At 34.0% G+C, this 18,803-nt stretch overlaps 1 protein-coding gene across 1 annotated transcript in view; it reads right to left on the reverse strand.

The window, feature by feature from the left end:
- The window catches only part of LOC139498903 (uncharacterized), a 113,207-nt gene that overhangs the window by 15,938 nt on the left and 78,466 nt on the right, over positions 1–18,803 (reverse strand). The window contains exons 12-15 of the mRNA XM_071287492.1: positions 17,714–17,765; positions 14,078–14,308; positions 6,367–6,906; positions 1,695–1,801 (exon numbers count right to left, since the gene is read on the reverse strand). Coding sequence (XP_071143593.1) covers positions 1,695–1,801; positions 6,367–6,906; positions 14,078–14,308; positions 17,714–17,765 — 930 coding nt within the window. The remainder of the gene's footprint in view (positions 1–1,694; positions 1,802–6,366; positions 6,907–14,077; positions 14,309–17,713; positions 17,766–18,803) is intronic.

Below are 18,803 nucleotides of genomic sequence, written 5' to 3' on the forward strand. Positions count from 1 at the left end.
AAACTTTAACCTTGACGGAAGAACGGACACACAGACGGACGGACGAACGAACGGAGCCACAGACCAGAAAATAATGACCCTCTACTATCGTAGGTGGGGCATAAAAATATAATTTTATTTATGGCGAATGTCCGCTTCATCACAAAGTTCTGACAAAAGAAGTTGTAGTTAAACCTATTTTGTAAAAGGAATTTAATCACCTCATATGTAAAATTATTCTAAATGATATGCAAAGTATGTCAAATGGAAATTTTAATTTTATTATGAATTATCAAGATCATTTAACCAAATTTGGCATAATCAAATGTCTATCACCAAAAAGAACAGCAGAATTTGCCTCAAAACTTCTTACAAATGTATTTCTCATATTTAAATTTATATCATTGGCATGCATGTTGCAAAGATTTTGAGTGAGTTTCAAAACTTATATAACAATCATTTTCCTGTTTCAATTCACAAACAGAACTAAAGAGCATGCAGTGTTGAAGGAGCTTTGATTCCCTAACCCTTAACTGATCCCAACAATCCCTACCCTGTTACTTCCTTATTTTATATCTTAAGTTAGTAAATAACTGTAAAAATTACTAAAAAAATCATTGAATACCTGTAATCACTGAAACAATCAGTAAATACATGTAATTCCTAAATGAGTAGTAATTTCATGTATTTACTGAATTGTTTAGTTATTACTTGTAATTCCCTATTTCACCTTTTTACTGTAACATATATATAGATTATAGTTATCATGTATTTCTTGAGCTTATATCCTCCACTAAGTCTAAACCATGGAAAATATGAAGATTGAGACAAAATCATCAATTTAGGTACCAGAATTATTATTTGTTACGCCAAACACGCGATTCGTCTCCATAAGACTCACCAGTGACGCTCCGATCAAACTAGTTATAAAGCAAAGGAGTACAAAGTTGAAAAGAATTGGGATCGATCAAAAATTCCAAAAAGTTGTGTCAAATATGGCTATGCCTTGGATAAGAAAAATCCATAGTATTTCGAATAAGTTATAGTTTTGCAAACAGTAAGATAATAAAAATTTCTATATAATTGATATTCAGGTCAACACTAAAGTGCTGACTACTTTATAGCTGGTGGTTCCATCTTGGACAAAAATAGGAATTACATTTTCATTGTCAAATGATTAAAAAAAGTATTAAGACACATCATCAACTGTTCAAGTCAACAAAATTATCAAGGATTAATACACAAACACACCAGTGTGGTATGAAATTTCTTCATGTGGATATTAAATCAACATATATGTTTAGCAAATCACATTTGTCCTCTTTATCTTATTTTTGACCATTGGAAAAGAGTTATTTTTAATCACAATATTTGCAATATCAGTGCAGTCAGCATTACCATCTTTCTTTTTGTATGTTATTTTCTGGAGTCAAACTAGTTTGTAAAGGAATGTATGCTTTTACAAAATATATGACCCTGTGTTTTTAAAAGCCATTATGTTTAAACATATAACACATGTATAAAGTACCTGTAAAATAGACAATGGTTTATCTATGAACCTGATGATGCATCACCAAGTATAACATGTTCCCATGAAGCTTGGTTCTACATGTTGCTACTATGAGAACACTCTGGTACTGTGTCCTTCTTAGTGAATACAAACAAGATCTAAGGAAAACCTCAATAAATGACCTACATATATCTTTTTCACTTACCACTGGTATCTTGTCCTTATGGGTGGCAACAAACAAGATCCTAGGTATGCCAGCATACACCACCTTACAATAGGTCAGTATTGAGTTCACCCAGTGTAGTAAGAAGACTAAAAGTATAATAAAACTAAAATGCAATGTAATCAGATGTGTAATTTGTCTCAAATATATTTTAATTTTATCACTTTCATAAAAAAGGAAGGCAATTAAAAACCAGAAGCTTAGAAATAGAGTAAAACATCACGTTGAAAGAAAATGGCAACACGTCGAACAACAGATTTTTCTTTTATAATTTTACTAATTAAGCTTAATTGTATAAATTGTACCATTTGACCAAGGGAAGGCAATACAAAAAAATACAAAATTCAAAAAAATCTAACAACTGTCAACAAAACACTATAGGGAACACGAAAGATTGAGAACCCCTCAAAACCTGGGTGTATACTAACATGCTCCAAACCAGTTACCAGTTACTGATATTGGCAACAATCGTTAAACTTTTAACAAGACAAGTGAACATTTTTTGTTATGTTGCATTTTAAGATGTGCCTTCATGTCTATATAAAAAAGGAGATGTGGTATGAATGCCAATGAGACAACTATCCACAAGAGACCAAAAATGACACAGACATTAACAACTATATGTCACTGTACGGCCTTCAACAATGTAAAACAAGTAAACAAGAAAACTAACGGTCTTATTTATATAAAAAAATGAACGAAAAACAAATATACAACACATAAACAAACAACAACCACTGAATTACAGGCTCCTGACTCAGGACATGCACATACATGAACAATGTGGCGGGGTTGACCATGCTAGCGAGATCCCAACACTCCCTTAAACCATGCTAACCTGGGACAGTGGTATAACAGTACAACATAAGAACGAACTATACAAATCAGATGAAAAAGGCTTAACTCATAAGATGAACAAAAATACAAGTGGACGTGGCGGAGTACTTGTACATCTGACAACAAAAAGACACAACGAACAGATCTGAGAGTACTCACAGTTATCTGACAGCTAGTTCAAAGTCACTAACAACTAATTAAAAAAAATCATGAATCTTAAGACTAAACTATCAATCCGTACACATTGAAGATCCAATGGATTTATTGTAAAGACGTCATAAACAGTCAGAGAAAAACATGACCTTGTGCAATGTCAAGTTACAGGTATGCATTGTATATCTCTTAAAACTGCTTCCAATCTCAGTGAAAAGTAACTAGAGATTCCCAAGAGCCTATTTCACTCACCTGATTCTACTTTGGTTATGAAAATCATGTAAAAATTGATTAAAGTCATAACATTTACCCTAATAAGGATTGAGGCCAAATTTGGTTTAATATTGGCCCAATTATATAATAGAAAATCCTGGTAGCCATCTTGAACATTAAATCGGCAACAAAGTAGAAACACTTCAAGCACATCATAAGAAACATTTATGCCATGTTTGGTTTCATTCCCTTGAGGTCCTTTGTTAAACTGAGTATCCCCTTGGCTGCCATCATATTTGGTGCATTTGCTACACAAGACTTTTGTATGTATTTCACATATTTCACAAGTAAGTTGTTATAATGAATTTCCCGTAGGCAGCCATCTTGGGCGATTGAATGGCTACAAAGTAACAACATGTAGCCAAGACCACAATAGGAACAATGTTGCCACGTTTAGTGTCATTCCATTAAGTGGTTCTCTCAAAAAAGACATATGTATATATTGCCCATAAGTTCCTATGTTAAACGGAGTTTCCCGATGGCGTCCATCTTGGATGATGGATCACCTTAAACACTTCGTTAGCACCTCATTAGGAACATTCATGCCATGCTATGGTTTCAACCCATTAAGCTGTTGTCTAGAACAAGACATTTGTATATATACAAATATATTCTATCGAGTTCTTTGTTAAACTAAGTCCCCAGCTGGTTGCCATCTTGGATGATGGTTCCCCTACAAAGATTCAATTCATTCCATTAAGTGGTTCTCTAGAAGAAGTGCAACTTGTAAAAAGTTAGCTAAGACAACGACGGACAACTAACAACAAATGATAAGAAGAGCTGACTTGGCGAGAAATTTGAGCTAAAAATATGAAGATAACTAACACTGTAATCTGCCTGTAAGTTATATGCCAACTTGAAGCATTTATATATATATAGATTCTTACATTGGTATCAGTGGATTATCGGATTTATTCAATCAACATAGTTAATTTATCAATTTTAAAGTCCGAGCCTCAGCGAGGACTTTAAAATTTATAATTTAACTATCGAGATTGGATAAATCTGATAATCCACAAGTAACTATGTAAGAATCTGTTTCTCTAATGATTTAAAAAAAAATAATCTTTTTTTGTTAAACGAAAACCCCCTTTGAGTGCCTTTCACATTCCACGAAATTGTCGATTTCATTAACACCTGTTAGCACATTTTGATTGTCACAGAATAGAAGTTCCATCATAATACAAGTTCCAAAAAGAAAAGATATTCTGGAATACTATTTCCACAGGAATAAATATTACAGTATATGTTCCTAACGGAATAAATGGTATAGAACATTTGTTACAACAGGAATAGATATTATGACAATGTTTATAACAAAGTTTCCATTGGAACTTCTGTTAGGTGGATCAAATATATGTTGACAGATTCATCCAGTTAGCTAAAAAGGTTATGACCCTAAAAATCATCCAATCATCTTTTGAGATCACAGGCAATGACATGTTGAGTAATTTTTTTATACAATAGTTTCGGAAAGAGATAAATTTCCATAGAATTAGAAAACTAGAGGCTCTAAAGAGCCTGTGTCGCTCACCTTGGTCTATGTGAATATTAAATAATGGACACAGATGGATTCATGACAAAATTGTGTTTTGGTGATGGTGATGTGTTTGTAGATCTTACTTTACTAAACATTCTTGCTGCTTACAATTATCTCTATCTATAACAGTACTTTCTGTGGAAAATGTTATTGAAAATCTTCAAATTCTAAGAAAATTGTTAAAAATTGACTATGAAGGGCAATAACTCCTTAGGGGGTCAATTGACTATTTTGGTCATAGTGACTTATTTTTAGTTCTTACTTTGCTGTACATTATTGCTGTTTACAGTTTATCTCTATCTATAATAATATTCAAGATAATAACAAAAAAACAGCAAAATTTCCTCAAAATTACCAATTCAGGGGCAGCAACCTAACAACTGATTATCCGATTCATCTGAAAATTCCAGGGCAGATAGATCGTGACCTGATCAACAATTTTACTTCCTGTCAGATTTGCTCTTAATGCTTTGGTTTTTGAGTTATAAGCCAAAAACTGCATTTTACCCCCATGTTTTATTTTTAGCCATGGCGGCCATCTTGGTTTGTTGGCCGATTTACCAGACACATTTTTTTAACTAGATACCCAAATGATGATTATGGCTAAGTTTGGTTAGATTTGGCCCAGTAGTTTCAGAGGAGAAGATTTTTCTAAAAGATTATTAAGATTTACGAAAAATGGTTAAAAATTGACTATAAAGGGCAATAACTCCTAAAGTGGTCAACTGACCATTTTGGTCTTGTTGACTTATTTGTAGATCTTACTTTGCTGAACATTATTGCTGTTTACAGTTTATCTCTATCTATAATAATATTCAAGATAATAACCAAAAACAGCAAAATTTCCTTAAAATTACCATTTTAGGGGCAGCAACCCAACAACGGAATGTCCGATTCATCTGAAAATTTCAGGGCAGATAGATTTGACCTGATAAACAATTTTACCCCATGTCAGATTTGCTCTAAATGCTTTGGTTTTTGAGTTAAAAGCCAAAAACTGCATTTTACCCCTATGTTCTATTTTTAGCCATGGCAGCCATCTTGCTTGGTTGGCCGAGTCACCGGACACATTTTTAAAACTAGATACCCCAATGATGATTATGGCCACGTTTGGTTAAATTTGGCCCAGTAGTTTCAGAGGAGAAGATTTTTCTACAAGATTACTAAGATTTACGAAAAATGGTTAAAAATTGACTATAAAGGGCAATAACTCCTAAAGGGGTCAACTGACCATTTCAGTCATGTTGACTTATTTGTAAATCTTACTTTGCTGAACATTATTGCTGTTTACAGTTTATCTCTATCTATAACAATATTCAAGATAATAACCAAAAACAGCAAAATTTCCTTAAAATTACATATTCAGGGGCAGCAACCCAACAACCGGTTGTCTGATTCATCTGAAAATTTCAGGGCAGATAGATCTTGACCTGATAAACAATTTTACCCCATGTAAGATTTGCTCTAAATGCTTTGGTTTTTGAGTTATAAGCCAAAAACTGCATTTTACCCCTATGTTCTATTTTTAGCCATGGCGGCCATCTTGGTTGGTTGGCGGGGTCACGCCACACATTTTTTAAACTAGATACCCCAATGATGATTGTGGCCAAGTTTGGTTTAATTTGGCCCAGCAGTTTCAGAGGAGAAGATTTTTGTAAAAGTTAACGACGACGGACGACGACGGACGACAGACGACGACGACGGACGCAAAGTGATGGGAAAAGCTCACTTGGCCCTTCGAGCCAGGTGAGCTAAAAATATGTGTAGAATTTTCTTTCTTCTTTTATTATCGTCATTATCTTCCCTTAAAATGAAGTATTTTTAGTAATATGGAAGGTACAATTTAATTACCTGCAGGGGTTGGAGTCATGTGCTGCCCTGGAAAACACAGTACATCAGGAACTTCTTCATTCAATCTCTTACTACCATCAAAAACTACTAGAAACAAAGCTCTGTAAGTCATGAATGTCTGGTGTGTTGTATAATAGACATACTGTCCTCCAAAGTCCCAGAAGATGAGTCTGCCAACTTTTATTTTATATTTCCCACTTTTGAGGACTTTCTCCATTCTCTTTCTTATTTCTTTTTTGGTCATTTTAGTTGTCATTCTCTTTTTCATTTGCTGTTTTTTAGACTCACTAGAGGACGTTTGTGGAGATAAAGATTGGGCTGTTTGTGGCTGTGTAGAGGGTTCACTTGAGTCGTTCACAGGCCAAGATGTTGACTTGGTAGCTTGTGACTTCTGAGAAGGATTATCTTCTGCATGTTGACTATCAACAGGTTTTGCATCTGGTTCCTGATTTTCTGGTGTTTTTGCTTGTTTACTTTCATCTTCTTCTATGGAGGTCATTAATACCTTATTGTACACAACATCCAAGGCATTATAAGTTGCTGTATGAAAACAAAATTGATGTTATTTATTACATACAAATAGATAAACTTTGGTAAAGACTTTACAGTGACATAGTCACTCAAAGTAACTAATAATCTTACTTTAGCATAAAACAAAGTTGATCATTGAAGCAGGGAAAAAGTTAATTTCTTCTTATTTTGTGAAAATTAAGATGTGGTATAATTGCAAATAGTACAACTCTTCATTGCACAAAGTCCAATTGACCAGGTTTTAATGAATTGTATATCATTGCAGTCTTCAACATTGAGTAAATCCCATACATATCTTTCATTTTGTCAGTTATACACATGATAAAAGGTCATGAAAAGACAAAAAGTTAAATAATTGACACAAAAACACACAAAAAAAGTGAAACAATTTACAGAAAAAAACAACGGCCCAATTCATACATTTCAAAAACATTTGTATGTGAAAGATGGCTCTCATGGTTCTAGAAAATCTTTAAAGGAACCTTCAAATTAATTTTAATGTTGTTTATTTGCTTCTTCATACTTCAACAGTCCTATATACCAATGGTAAAGTTAATTAAATGTTATCAACTGTGGAAAAAATTGCTCTTTCAAAATTTCCCTTTGGAAGCCTCCATCGCAAATTGCAGTTGGCAGTATGCTAATTAATGATAAAACAAAAATGTGTCCAAAGTACACGGATGCCCCACTCAATCATTTTTCATGTTCCATGGACTGTGAAATAGGGTAAAAATCTAATTTGGCATTAAAATTAGAAAGATTATACTATAGGGAACATGTACTAAGTTTCAAGTTGATTTAACTTCAATTTCATCAAAAACTACCTTGACCAAAAACTTTAACCTGAAACTCCCACTTTCATTTTCTATGTTTAGTGGACCGTGAAATTGGGGTCAAAACTTTAATTTGGCACTAAAATTAGAAAGATCATATCATGAGCAACAAGTGTACTAAGTTTCAAGTTGATAGGACTTCAGCTTCATCAACAAGAGTGCACACGCTGAAATGTCTCGCCTTCTATACTAATCATTGATATTATGTTGATAGTCCTAAGTATAAAGCTAAGCTTTATAACAACTGTCACATAAACTTAACATTAACCAAGATAACTAAACATAGACCAATGAACCTTGAAAATGAGGTCAAGGTCAGATGAACCATGCCAGGCAGACATGTACAGCTAACAATGCTTCTATACAACATATATAGTTGACCTATTACTTATAGTTTAAGATAAATAGACCAAAACACAAAAACTTAACACTGTGCAATGAACCGTGAAAATGAGGTCAAGGTCAAATAAAACCTTTGCGACTGACATAAAGATCATAAAATATTTTCATACACCAAATATAGTTGACCTATGGCATATAGTATTAGTTAAAAAGACCAAAACTCAAAAACTTAACTTTGACCACTGAACCATGAAAATGAGGTCAAGGTCACATGACATCTGCCCGTTAGACGTACACCTTACAATTGTTCCATACAACAAATATAGTAGACCTATTGCATATAGAATAAGAAAAACAGACCAAAACACAAATATTTAACTTTGACCACTGAACCATGAAAATGAGGTCAAGGTCACATGACATCTGCCCGCTAGACATGTACACCTTACAATCGTTCTATACAACAAATATAGTAGACCTATTGCATATAGTATGAGAAAAACAGACCAAAACACAAAAATTTAACTATAACCACTGAACCATGAAAATGAGGTCAAGGTCAGATGACACCTGCCAGTTGGACATGTACACCGTACAGTCCTTCCATACACTGAATATACTAGCCCTATTGCTTATAGTATCTGAGATATGGACTTGACCACCAAAACTTAACCTTGTTCACTGATCCATGAAATGAGGTCGAGGTCAAGTGAAAACTAACTGACAGACATCAGGACCTTGCAAGGTACGCACATATCAAATATAGTTATCCTATTACTTATAATAAGAGAGAATTCAACATTACAAAAAATTTGAACTTTTTTTTCAAGTGGTCACTGAACCATGAAAATGAGGTCAAGGACATTGGACATGTGACTGACGGAAACTTCATAACATGAGGCATCTATATACAAAGTATGAAGCATCCAGGTCTTCCACCTTCTAAAATATAAAGCTTTTAAGAATGTAGCTAACACCGCCGCCGCCACCGCCGCCGGATCACTATCCCTATGTCGAGCTTTCTGCAACAAAAGTTGCAGGCTCGACAAAAACTACCTTGACCAAAAACTTTAACCTGAAACTCCCACTTTCATTTTCTATGTTCAATGGACCGTGAAATTGGGGTCAAAAGTCTAATTTGGCTTTAAAATTAGAAAGATCATATCAAAAGCAACAAGTGTACTAAGTTTCAAGTTGATTGGACTTCAGCTTCATCAAAAACTACCTTGACCAAAAACTTTAACCTGAAGCGGGACGAACGAACGGACGGACGGACGAACGAACGCACGGAGCCACAGACCAGAAAACATAATGCCCCTCTTCTATCGTAGGTGGGGGCATAAAAATAACAAGTGAAACTGCGAGCTACTGCTCACTGATGATACCCCCGCCGCAAGTGGATAATATTAATAGTGTAAAAATATGCAAGTGTTCAGTAAACAGGAAGTTGTCGAGAGATGAATCTGAAAACGCATCACACGGTATAGCTGACTTATATAAATCCTGAAACCAAATTTCAGAAATCCTTGTATTGTAGTTCCTGAGAAAAATGTGACGAAAATTTTCAACTTGGCTGTCATGTGTAAAATCATACAAGTGTTCGGTAAACAGGAAGTTGTCTAGTGATGAATCTGAAAACGCATCACATGGTATGGCTGACATATATAAATGTTGATACCAAATTACAGAAAGGGTGGATGTGTAGTTCCTGAGAAAAATGTGACGAAAATTTTCAACTTGGCTATCATGTGTAAAATCATACAAGTGTTCGGTAAACAGGAAGTTGTCAAGTGATCAATCTGAAAACGCATCACACTGTATAGCTGACTTAGATAAACCCTGAAACCAAATTTCAGAAATCCTTGTATTGTAGTTCCTGAGAAAAATGTGACGAAAATTTTCAACTTGGCTATCATGTGTAAAATCATACAAGTGTTCGGTAAACAGGAAGTTGTCAAGTGATGAATCTGAAAACGCATCACACGGTATGGCGAACATATATAAATGTTGATACCAAATTACAGAAAGGGTGGATGTGTAGTTCCTGAGAAAAATGTGACGAAAGTTTCATGGGACGGACTGACTGACGGACGGACGGACGGACAGACAGAGGTAAAACAGTATACCCCCCTTTTTTAAAGCGGGGGTAATGATAAACAGATATAACAACAATCACTGCAGACTTAAGCTTGGAACTGGCACATACAAATATTTTTGGGGAAAAGTTGACTGGCATATAACTGAAACTTCAGACCACGTCCATTTTTTTTTACAAAATATAACTTAACTACCCACACCACAATAACATATATGTCATTGTATGTAACACTTAGAAACATGTCCATCCACCCAAATGTGTCCACATGACGTCACTGAACTGTGAAACATTTCTTAACGGAAAAGGGTGCAAAGGTGTGTCATTTGTATGAACACCCAAATATGTCCATTTTTTAATCAACACCCAAACATACCCAATCCCCCAAACATGTCTATATCAAGCTTAATGTTTTTTCTTTACTGAAAGATTATTCGTGTCCATATTATAAATACTTCTGTTATTTGCTTATTGCTGTCTCATTAACGTATACTCATTTTCCTATTTTATTAAAAAATAGAAATAAAAAACTTTAAGTCTTTTTTAAACCAGCAGTATAACCTGGGTTTAAATGGGCGTCCATTCAACAAGGTATTTAAAATGGTCTCTACTACATAACGGATATTGAAGCAGTGTCTTACTGAAATCGTAAACAATCGGTCTGTACTCGCTACTAAAGGAGTATGCCCGGTAAGACCCCTGTTTGGCTCCAAAATATAGTGCTTTTACAAAGTTGTTTAATTGTTAACTTTTACTTATTTATTGGAAAGAAACATGTTTTTGTAACATGAATATGGGCTGTTATTGATAATACAATGTACATGCATCAGGTACTAGCATCATTTTTTCATGCAAAAACTGTTATATCGTCACATTTATGCTAATTTTAAGACGTTTTTTGTCTAAAATGGAAGTGGCCACACTTGTGTTCATTCTTAATATTTAAATATATGTTGTATTTAATTACAATAATGATACATATTATATATAAATGTTGAGAGTGAACACAAATGCGGCTACTTCCATTTTGACAAAAAATCATCTGCAAAGTGACTTTAAATGGTATATTTGATAGAATTTTTTTTCATATTTAAGCTAGACAAATGCTTGAGTTTGAGAGTTTTTAATGACCAAGTCAGTCAAAACCTATTACAATAACCAATTGAGTGAATAAAAAATGTCAAAAATCTTTCATCTGACATGTCTGATGTACTGTAAATTTTAGGCCGAAATTAGCCATTACCAGGCCTTCTCCTTTTTTAGATTGATATCCTACCTAGTATTAATCTTGACATGCTTGAATAACCGTAAAAATTCAGGCCCAATCAAAAATTCCTGATATAATTATAGAACCTATCTATGGTATTTATTGTTAATGTGATGTCGTTCAAATAATGCATGAAATATGTGTCACTGGATGTTTATGTATCTTGTTTGTGTGTCTTTAGCGATGCTCGAAACCTAAAATTTAAATAAAAGCCTGTAGACCAGTTTGTCTTAGAACTGTTGAAAAAGGGGATTCCAATTCTATAATTGAAAGCCTGCTGTGCAATAGTCGCAGACAGGAATGATATAAAACTAGAGGCTCTCAAGAGCCTGTGTCGCTCACCTTGGTCTAGGTGCGTATTAAACAATGGACACAGATAAATTCCTGACATAATTGTGTTTTGGTGATGGTGATGTGTTTGTAGATCTTACTTTACTGAACATTCTTGTTGCTACAATTATTTCGATCTATAATGAACTTGGCCCAGTAATTACAGTTGAAAATATTTTCTGAAAATTTACAAAAATTTATGAAAAATGCTAAAAATTAACTATAAAGGGCAATAACTCCTTAAGGGGTCAAATGACTATTTTGGTCATGAAAACTTATTTGTCGATCTTGTTTTGCTGAACATTATTGCTGTTTACAGTTTATCTCTATCTATAATAATATTCAAGATAATAACAAAAAAGAGCAAAATTTCCTTAAAATTACCAATTCAGGGCAGTAACCAGTAACAACAGGTTGTCCGATCCATGTGAAAATATCAGGGCGGAAATATCTTGCTTGACCTGATAGACAATTCAACCCTGTCAGATTTTCTCTAAATGCTTCGGTTTTTGAGTTATAAGCCAAAAACTGCATTTTACCCCTATGTTCTATTTTTAGCCGTGGCAGCCATTTTGGTTGGATGGACGGGTCACCGGACACAATTTTTTAAATGAGATACCCCAAAGATGATAGTCGAAACCTAAAATTTAAATAAAAGCCTGTAGACCAGTTTGTCTCAGAACTGTTGAAAAAGGGGATTTCAATTCTATAATTGAAAGCCCGCTGTGCAATAGTCGCAGACAGGAATGATATAAAAAAAAAGGGATCATCGGAGTTTAATAGTACAAAATTATTCACTCAGTAAACGACTAATTCAGCTGTACTAACATTATTTGTATGTTCCCTGATGCAATTGCCGTAAACGTTTTTGACCTCATTGAGGACAATAGATATATAGGAAGCATGGTAGGAGTGCTTATGAGACAACTAACTCCATCCAAATCACAATTTATAAAAGTAAACCATTATATGTCAATTTACGGTCTTCAACACAGAGCCTTGGCTCACAACGACCACAAGCAATAAAGGGCCCCCAAAAAATACTAGTGTAAAACCATTCAAACGATAAAACTAACAGTCTAAACTATGTTAAAAAAATTAGAAACGAGAAACCTTTATATGAACCACATCAACAAACGACAACTACTGAACATCAGATTGCTGACTTAGGACAGGTACAAAGAATTGCAGCAAGTTTAAACGTTTTAATGGTACCATACCTTCACCTTTATCTGAAACAATAGTGTAACATCACAACATAGAAAGACACACTATAAAATATCAATTTGAATGACTTAACTGAATCAAAAGACGTATTGACCAAATGAACATACACTGAACGAATAAATAAAGGCAACAGTAGTATACCGCTGTTCAAAACTCATAAATCCATGGACAAAAAACAAAATCGGGCCCGGGTAACAAACTAAATTTGATCTATGATACAATGTAAATACAAAGTTAATAAAAATAAGGGATGAATAATTATAGTAAAAGTATTATATTATACCGCTGTGAAATGCTAAACAATTTCAGAATAACATCAGCTTTGAAAAAAAAACACAAGTAAATTAAAAATAATTTTGTAGATACGATTACTTCTTCTGTCTGTGTTTAGAAACACCAAGAAATTCCTTGTAAAACAATTAAACTATTCTAAAACTTGGTAAATGTGGGGTGAATATCAACAATTGAACTATAAAATTGGTGCTTGATAAAACTTCCTAATGGAAGTATGATGTATTCACTTCGTAAACGACAAACATGTATTAGCGCTAAAAAACATGTAACGTTCTAGCATTCAATAGTGGACACGTTTTGGCAAATAACAATTATCAGACACGTTTGGGGGAATCGGACACGTTTATATTTGGGGGATGGACACATTTGGGAGTGTTACATAATATGCTTAGTAAATCATAATGCAAAGATAATTTAATTTATCAAAAACTACCTCGACCCAAAACTTTAACCTGACGATGGACAGACGAAGGAACAGATGCACACACCAAAAAATATAATGCCCCTAGATGGGGCATAATAAACCAACAGCCAAACTAATGATAAAACAATTAATGCTGAACAGAAATAACATAAAGCAACCAACAGCAATCAGGGAATTGCAGACTTGGAACAGGAACATATAGAGATGATGGAGATAAGGTTGACTGGCATACGACTGAAACTTCTGACCATAGCCATTTCTTTACAAAATATAACTTGCCTACCTCAATTACCTGTAAAACAATACCTTATGCATACTTTAAATGAATACAATGTTAAATCCATATATATGTAAATGTGTATTCCTACCTGGATCAATCATGATCCAATTTCTTGTCTCTATATCAAGTCCACAGCGACCTTCAATGAGGGTAATCCCATCAGTGGCATGTCGCCCTTCTGGAACATTATCCCCAACTAAAAGCTTGACTAAACTTGATTTCCCAACCGAAAACTGGCCGGTTACCATACAGCGCATGTCAAATGATTCGTAGCTTCCACTGCCAAGCAACTTGTTCAACATGGTAGATCGGATGGAATCTGTATAAATACAAATTTTCCAATTATTAATGTATTGCTGATGATGTCCAAAAAATCTGTGTCTACACCATAGAAATAGACAGTGGCTAAATAGTATTATTCCATTTAAAAAAAAAATTCTGTATTTAAGTTAAACTGTTGATTATTAAAGGGAAATAATTTCAATAGGGAATTTTTTGACAATTTTGATTAACTTTTCAACCATACTGCAGTTTCAAACATATTGGATAACTATTTGATTTAGCTCCAGTTTTAATTTAGCTTCAGCAGGCATGCTTGCTAGATGATCAACAAAAAATTGAATAACAATCTATTTTCTGGCAAACTAAGTATTTTTTTCATTCGAAGTTTGTCTCAAATTTGTTGAGCAGTTTTAGATGTTAAGCTCTTTACTGTGGCTTGATTGTAAGTGTTACCATGGTTACTCTTCATTTTTTGCCATTCATTCAAAATTCAGTCAAAGTGCAAAAAATTATGCATACTTTAGAAAAATATATATTCAATATTTATATACAATGATTATATAACAAAAATATTCAATAACAAAAAATGCCTAATGTTAACTAAACTGGAGGCTCGTAAGAGCCTGTGTCACTCACCTTGATCTATATGCATATTAAACAAAGGACACAGATGGATTTATGACAAAATTGTCTTTTTGTGATGGTGATATGTTTGTAGATCTTACTTTACTGAACATTGCTTACAATTTTCTCTATCATTAATAAACTTGGCCCTTTAGTTAAGGAGGATAATATTTTGTAAAAATTTACAAAAATTTACCAAATTAATGAAAATAGTCAAAAAATGACTATAAAAAGTAAAAACACAAAAATACTGAACTCCGAGGAAAATTCAAAAAGGATTTTTTATAAAGGGCAATAACTCCTTAAGGGGACAACTGACCATTTGGTCACATTGACTTATTTGTAGATCTTATTTTGCTGAACATTATTGCTGTTTACAGTTTATCCCTATCTATGATTATACAGTATTTAAGATAATAACCAAAAAGGCAAAATTTTCTTTAACAAATATCAATTGGGGGCAGCAACCCAACAACCAGTTGTCCAATTCATCTGAAAATTTAACGGCAGATATAGATTGACTTGATAAACAATTTAACACCGTGACAAACTTGAAATGCTTTTGTTTCAGAGTTATAAGCCAAAATCTACAGTTTCCCCCTATGTTCTATTTTTAGCCATGGCAGCCATCTTGGTTGGTTGGCTGGGTCACCGCACTTATTTTTTAAACAAGATACCCTAAAAATGATTATGACTAATTTTGGTTAAATTTGTTCCAGTAGTCTTACAGGAGAAGGTTTTTGTAAAAGATTATAAAAATTTACGAACAATTGGTAAAAAATGACTATAAAGGGCAATTACTCCTTAAGGGGTCAACTGATCATTATAATAAAGATAATAACCAAAAACAGCAAAATGTTCTTAAGATTACCAATTCAGGGGCAGCACCCAAGCAACCAGTTGTGCGATTCATCTAAAAATTTCAGGGGCAGCAACCCAACAACCAGTTGTCCGATTCATCTAAAAATTTCAGGGGCAGCAACCCAACAACCAGTTTCAAAATTTCAGGCCAGATAGACCTTAAATTGATATAATTTTTTTACCCATATCAGATTTGCTCTAAATGTTTTGGTTCCAGAGTTATAAGCCAAAATCTACATTTTCCCCTTATGTTTTATTTTAAGCCATGGCGGCCATCATGGTTGGTTGGCAGGGTCACCGGACACATTTTTTAAACAAGATATCCCAATGATGATTGTGGCAAAGTTTGGCCCAGTAGTTTCAGAGAAGATTTTTGTAAAAGTTACCGACGACGGACGATGAAGGACGACAGATGCCGGGTGAGCTAATAAAAGTGTAAACATGTTACAACTCATCAAATAAGCTGCTGACCAAATATGAAGGTATTCTGTTTTGCAGTATTTGAGAGAAAATATCAAGTATCTGCAAACAGTTAGGTTTTTTTTTTGGTTGAGAGCGTCACTGATGAGTCTTTTGTAGATGAAATGCGCGTCTGGCGCAAATATACAAAATTTAGTTCTGTTATCTATGATGAGTTTATTTACAACCACTGGGTCAATGACACTGCTGGTGGAGATTTATTTCCCCGAGGGTATCACTAGCCAAGTAGTTAGCACTTTTTTGTGCTGACATGAATTATCATTGATATGGTTGAATTCATAAATTAACTGTTTACAAAAATTTGCATTCTAGAAACACTTAGGCTTTTCTACCTCAGGCATAGATTACCTTAGCTGTATTTGGCAAAACTTGTAGAAATTTTGGTCCTAAATGCTCGTCAACTTCGTACCTTTTTTAGGCTTTTTTTTTTAACTTTTTGGATGAGAGCGTCACTGATGAGTCTTTCTTATACAAAATTTAGTCCTGTTATCTATGATGAGTTTGTTTTGTATATATGAACATTCTATTTTTATTCCATTAACTAAACATAGTTCACCTTTTGCTTATCGTATCTGCGAAATAGACATAACCAAAAAACTAACTTTGACCAATCATGCCAATAAACCATGAAATTGAGGTCAAAATAAAATAAAGAAGATGTGGTATGATCTCCCCGACATAAAAAGGTTACACCAACTCTGCCATACAGACATGTACACCGTTCAGTCGTTTTAAATACCAAGATGACTTAATGCTTTAAGTACCTGGGAAACAAACACTTACTATGAAAACTAAACATTGACCTATAACGGTTTACTTTTACAAATTGTGACTTGGATAGGGAGTTGTCTCATTGGCACTCATACCACATCTTTTTATATCTAAACACAAAAACTCAACATTGACCAATTCAACATAAAAAACAGGTCAAGGTCAGGTGAAAACTGCCAGACAGACATGTTCACGTTACAACAACTATATCAATCAAATATAGTTTATCTACTGTGTATAGCAGCTGATATACTGACTAGACAACGGAAAATGTACCTTGATCGGTGATCAATGACATGAATGGATTGTAATCCCTACGTCTCACATTATAGGTCTTTGTCACAGGTGAAACAAACATTATTGGTTTCTAACAATATTATGTCAGAGTGTAGTCTATAATGGCTTCCCCTTTTCTTGGGTAAATAATTCTAGAAAGGTAGAATATTGCCTGCAAGTACTGATAAACATGTACTATAACTTCCTACAGAAGACCATATATGGGATGGTACTTACTATGTGGTGTATATCATATATTGGAAAGCTGCTAGCACTATATAGCTCCATAGTTTGTTATTATCTATTTTATAGTGATAAATCTCATCAATACATTGCAGTTAATTGCATGACGTCATACAGATCATTTATAACGTGTTGTTATTCTGAAATTCCTAGAGTAACCATCAACTTATAATGAAATAAAAATTACCTTCTAACCCTATTCCAGCAGTCACACCTGAAGATTTTTCCGACATGACAGTCTAAAAAACAAGGAATATGCAGTGTCAATATATGTTTACATTGTCTTATCGGGGCCTGTTATAGCTGACTATGCGGTATGAAAGGCTTTGCTCATTGTATTTGTTGAAGGCCGTACGTTGAGCTATAGTTGTTAATGTCTGTGTCATTTTGGTCTCTTGTGGACAGTTTTCTCATCGGCAATCATACCAAATTTTCTTTTTTATATTACTCATTTCACAGACACTGAACTTGTTGAACTATTAGATTTATAAAATATCAACCCTCCCAAATATATCTATATGAAACATAATTTTTCAGGAAATATGTGGCCCAGAGTAAAAAGAGAGATATAGTTTGAAGTGTACAGGTGTTTTTTTTAATTTGGATCATCCCCTTGTAGACATATACTTGCTTCATGTTGATTTGCAAATGCCATCCACGCCAAGGGACAAGAAAAGCTCACTAGGCCCTATTGGAAAGGTGTGCTAAATAAGTAGGCTTAGCATCACTGTTATAACTCTATTTACTGCAGAGTTGAGGACCACTGTTTGATAAATACAAGTCACAGAGTATACCTCAAACCTGGTAGCAAATTCTATCACACTTTCATGATTGTACTAGGTATTTAGTAGAATACTGCATTGTACTTTAAGCTTGGCTTACTAAAAATTTTACAATCGCTAATCGAGTTTACCTAAAGATGTGGAGCTATGTAAAAATATTCCTGAGGAAGTAATATTAGTTATCTTGGTGTAATCAGGGGTGTACAGAATTTTACACAGTTGTTGAAAATTCATACACCCTGAGGTGCATTTATTTCTTATGAACAGTTCCCATACGGCAATCCTCGGTAGAATCCACTACTCTCCTTGGAATCGGCCGAGTTAAGACGAATGAAACAATTCCTTTATTCCTTTCTAAACCGGGATGTGAAATTGAAAAGTGCTTATGGAAATTCAATAAAGATGTTGCTGCATATTGTCAAATACTGTTTTGGTGGGAAATTCATAAAAAATTTGTTTTTTTTTTAATTTTTTCTGGATATTGTTTTTTTTTTT

The sequence above is a fragment of the Mytilus edulis genome, chromosome 12 (genome assembly GCF_963676685.1).
Source record: "Mytilus edulis chromosome 12, xbMytEdul2.2, whole genome shotgun sequence".
NCBI lineage: Eukaryota > Metazoa > Mollusca > Bivalvia > Mytilida > Mytilidae > Mytilus > Mytilus edulis.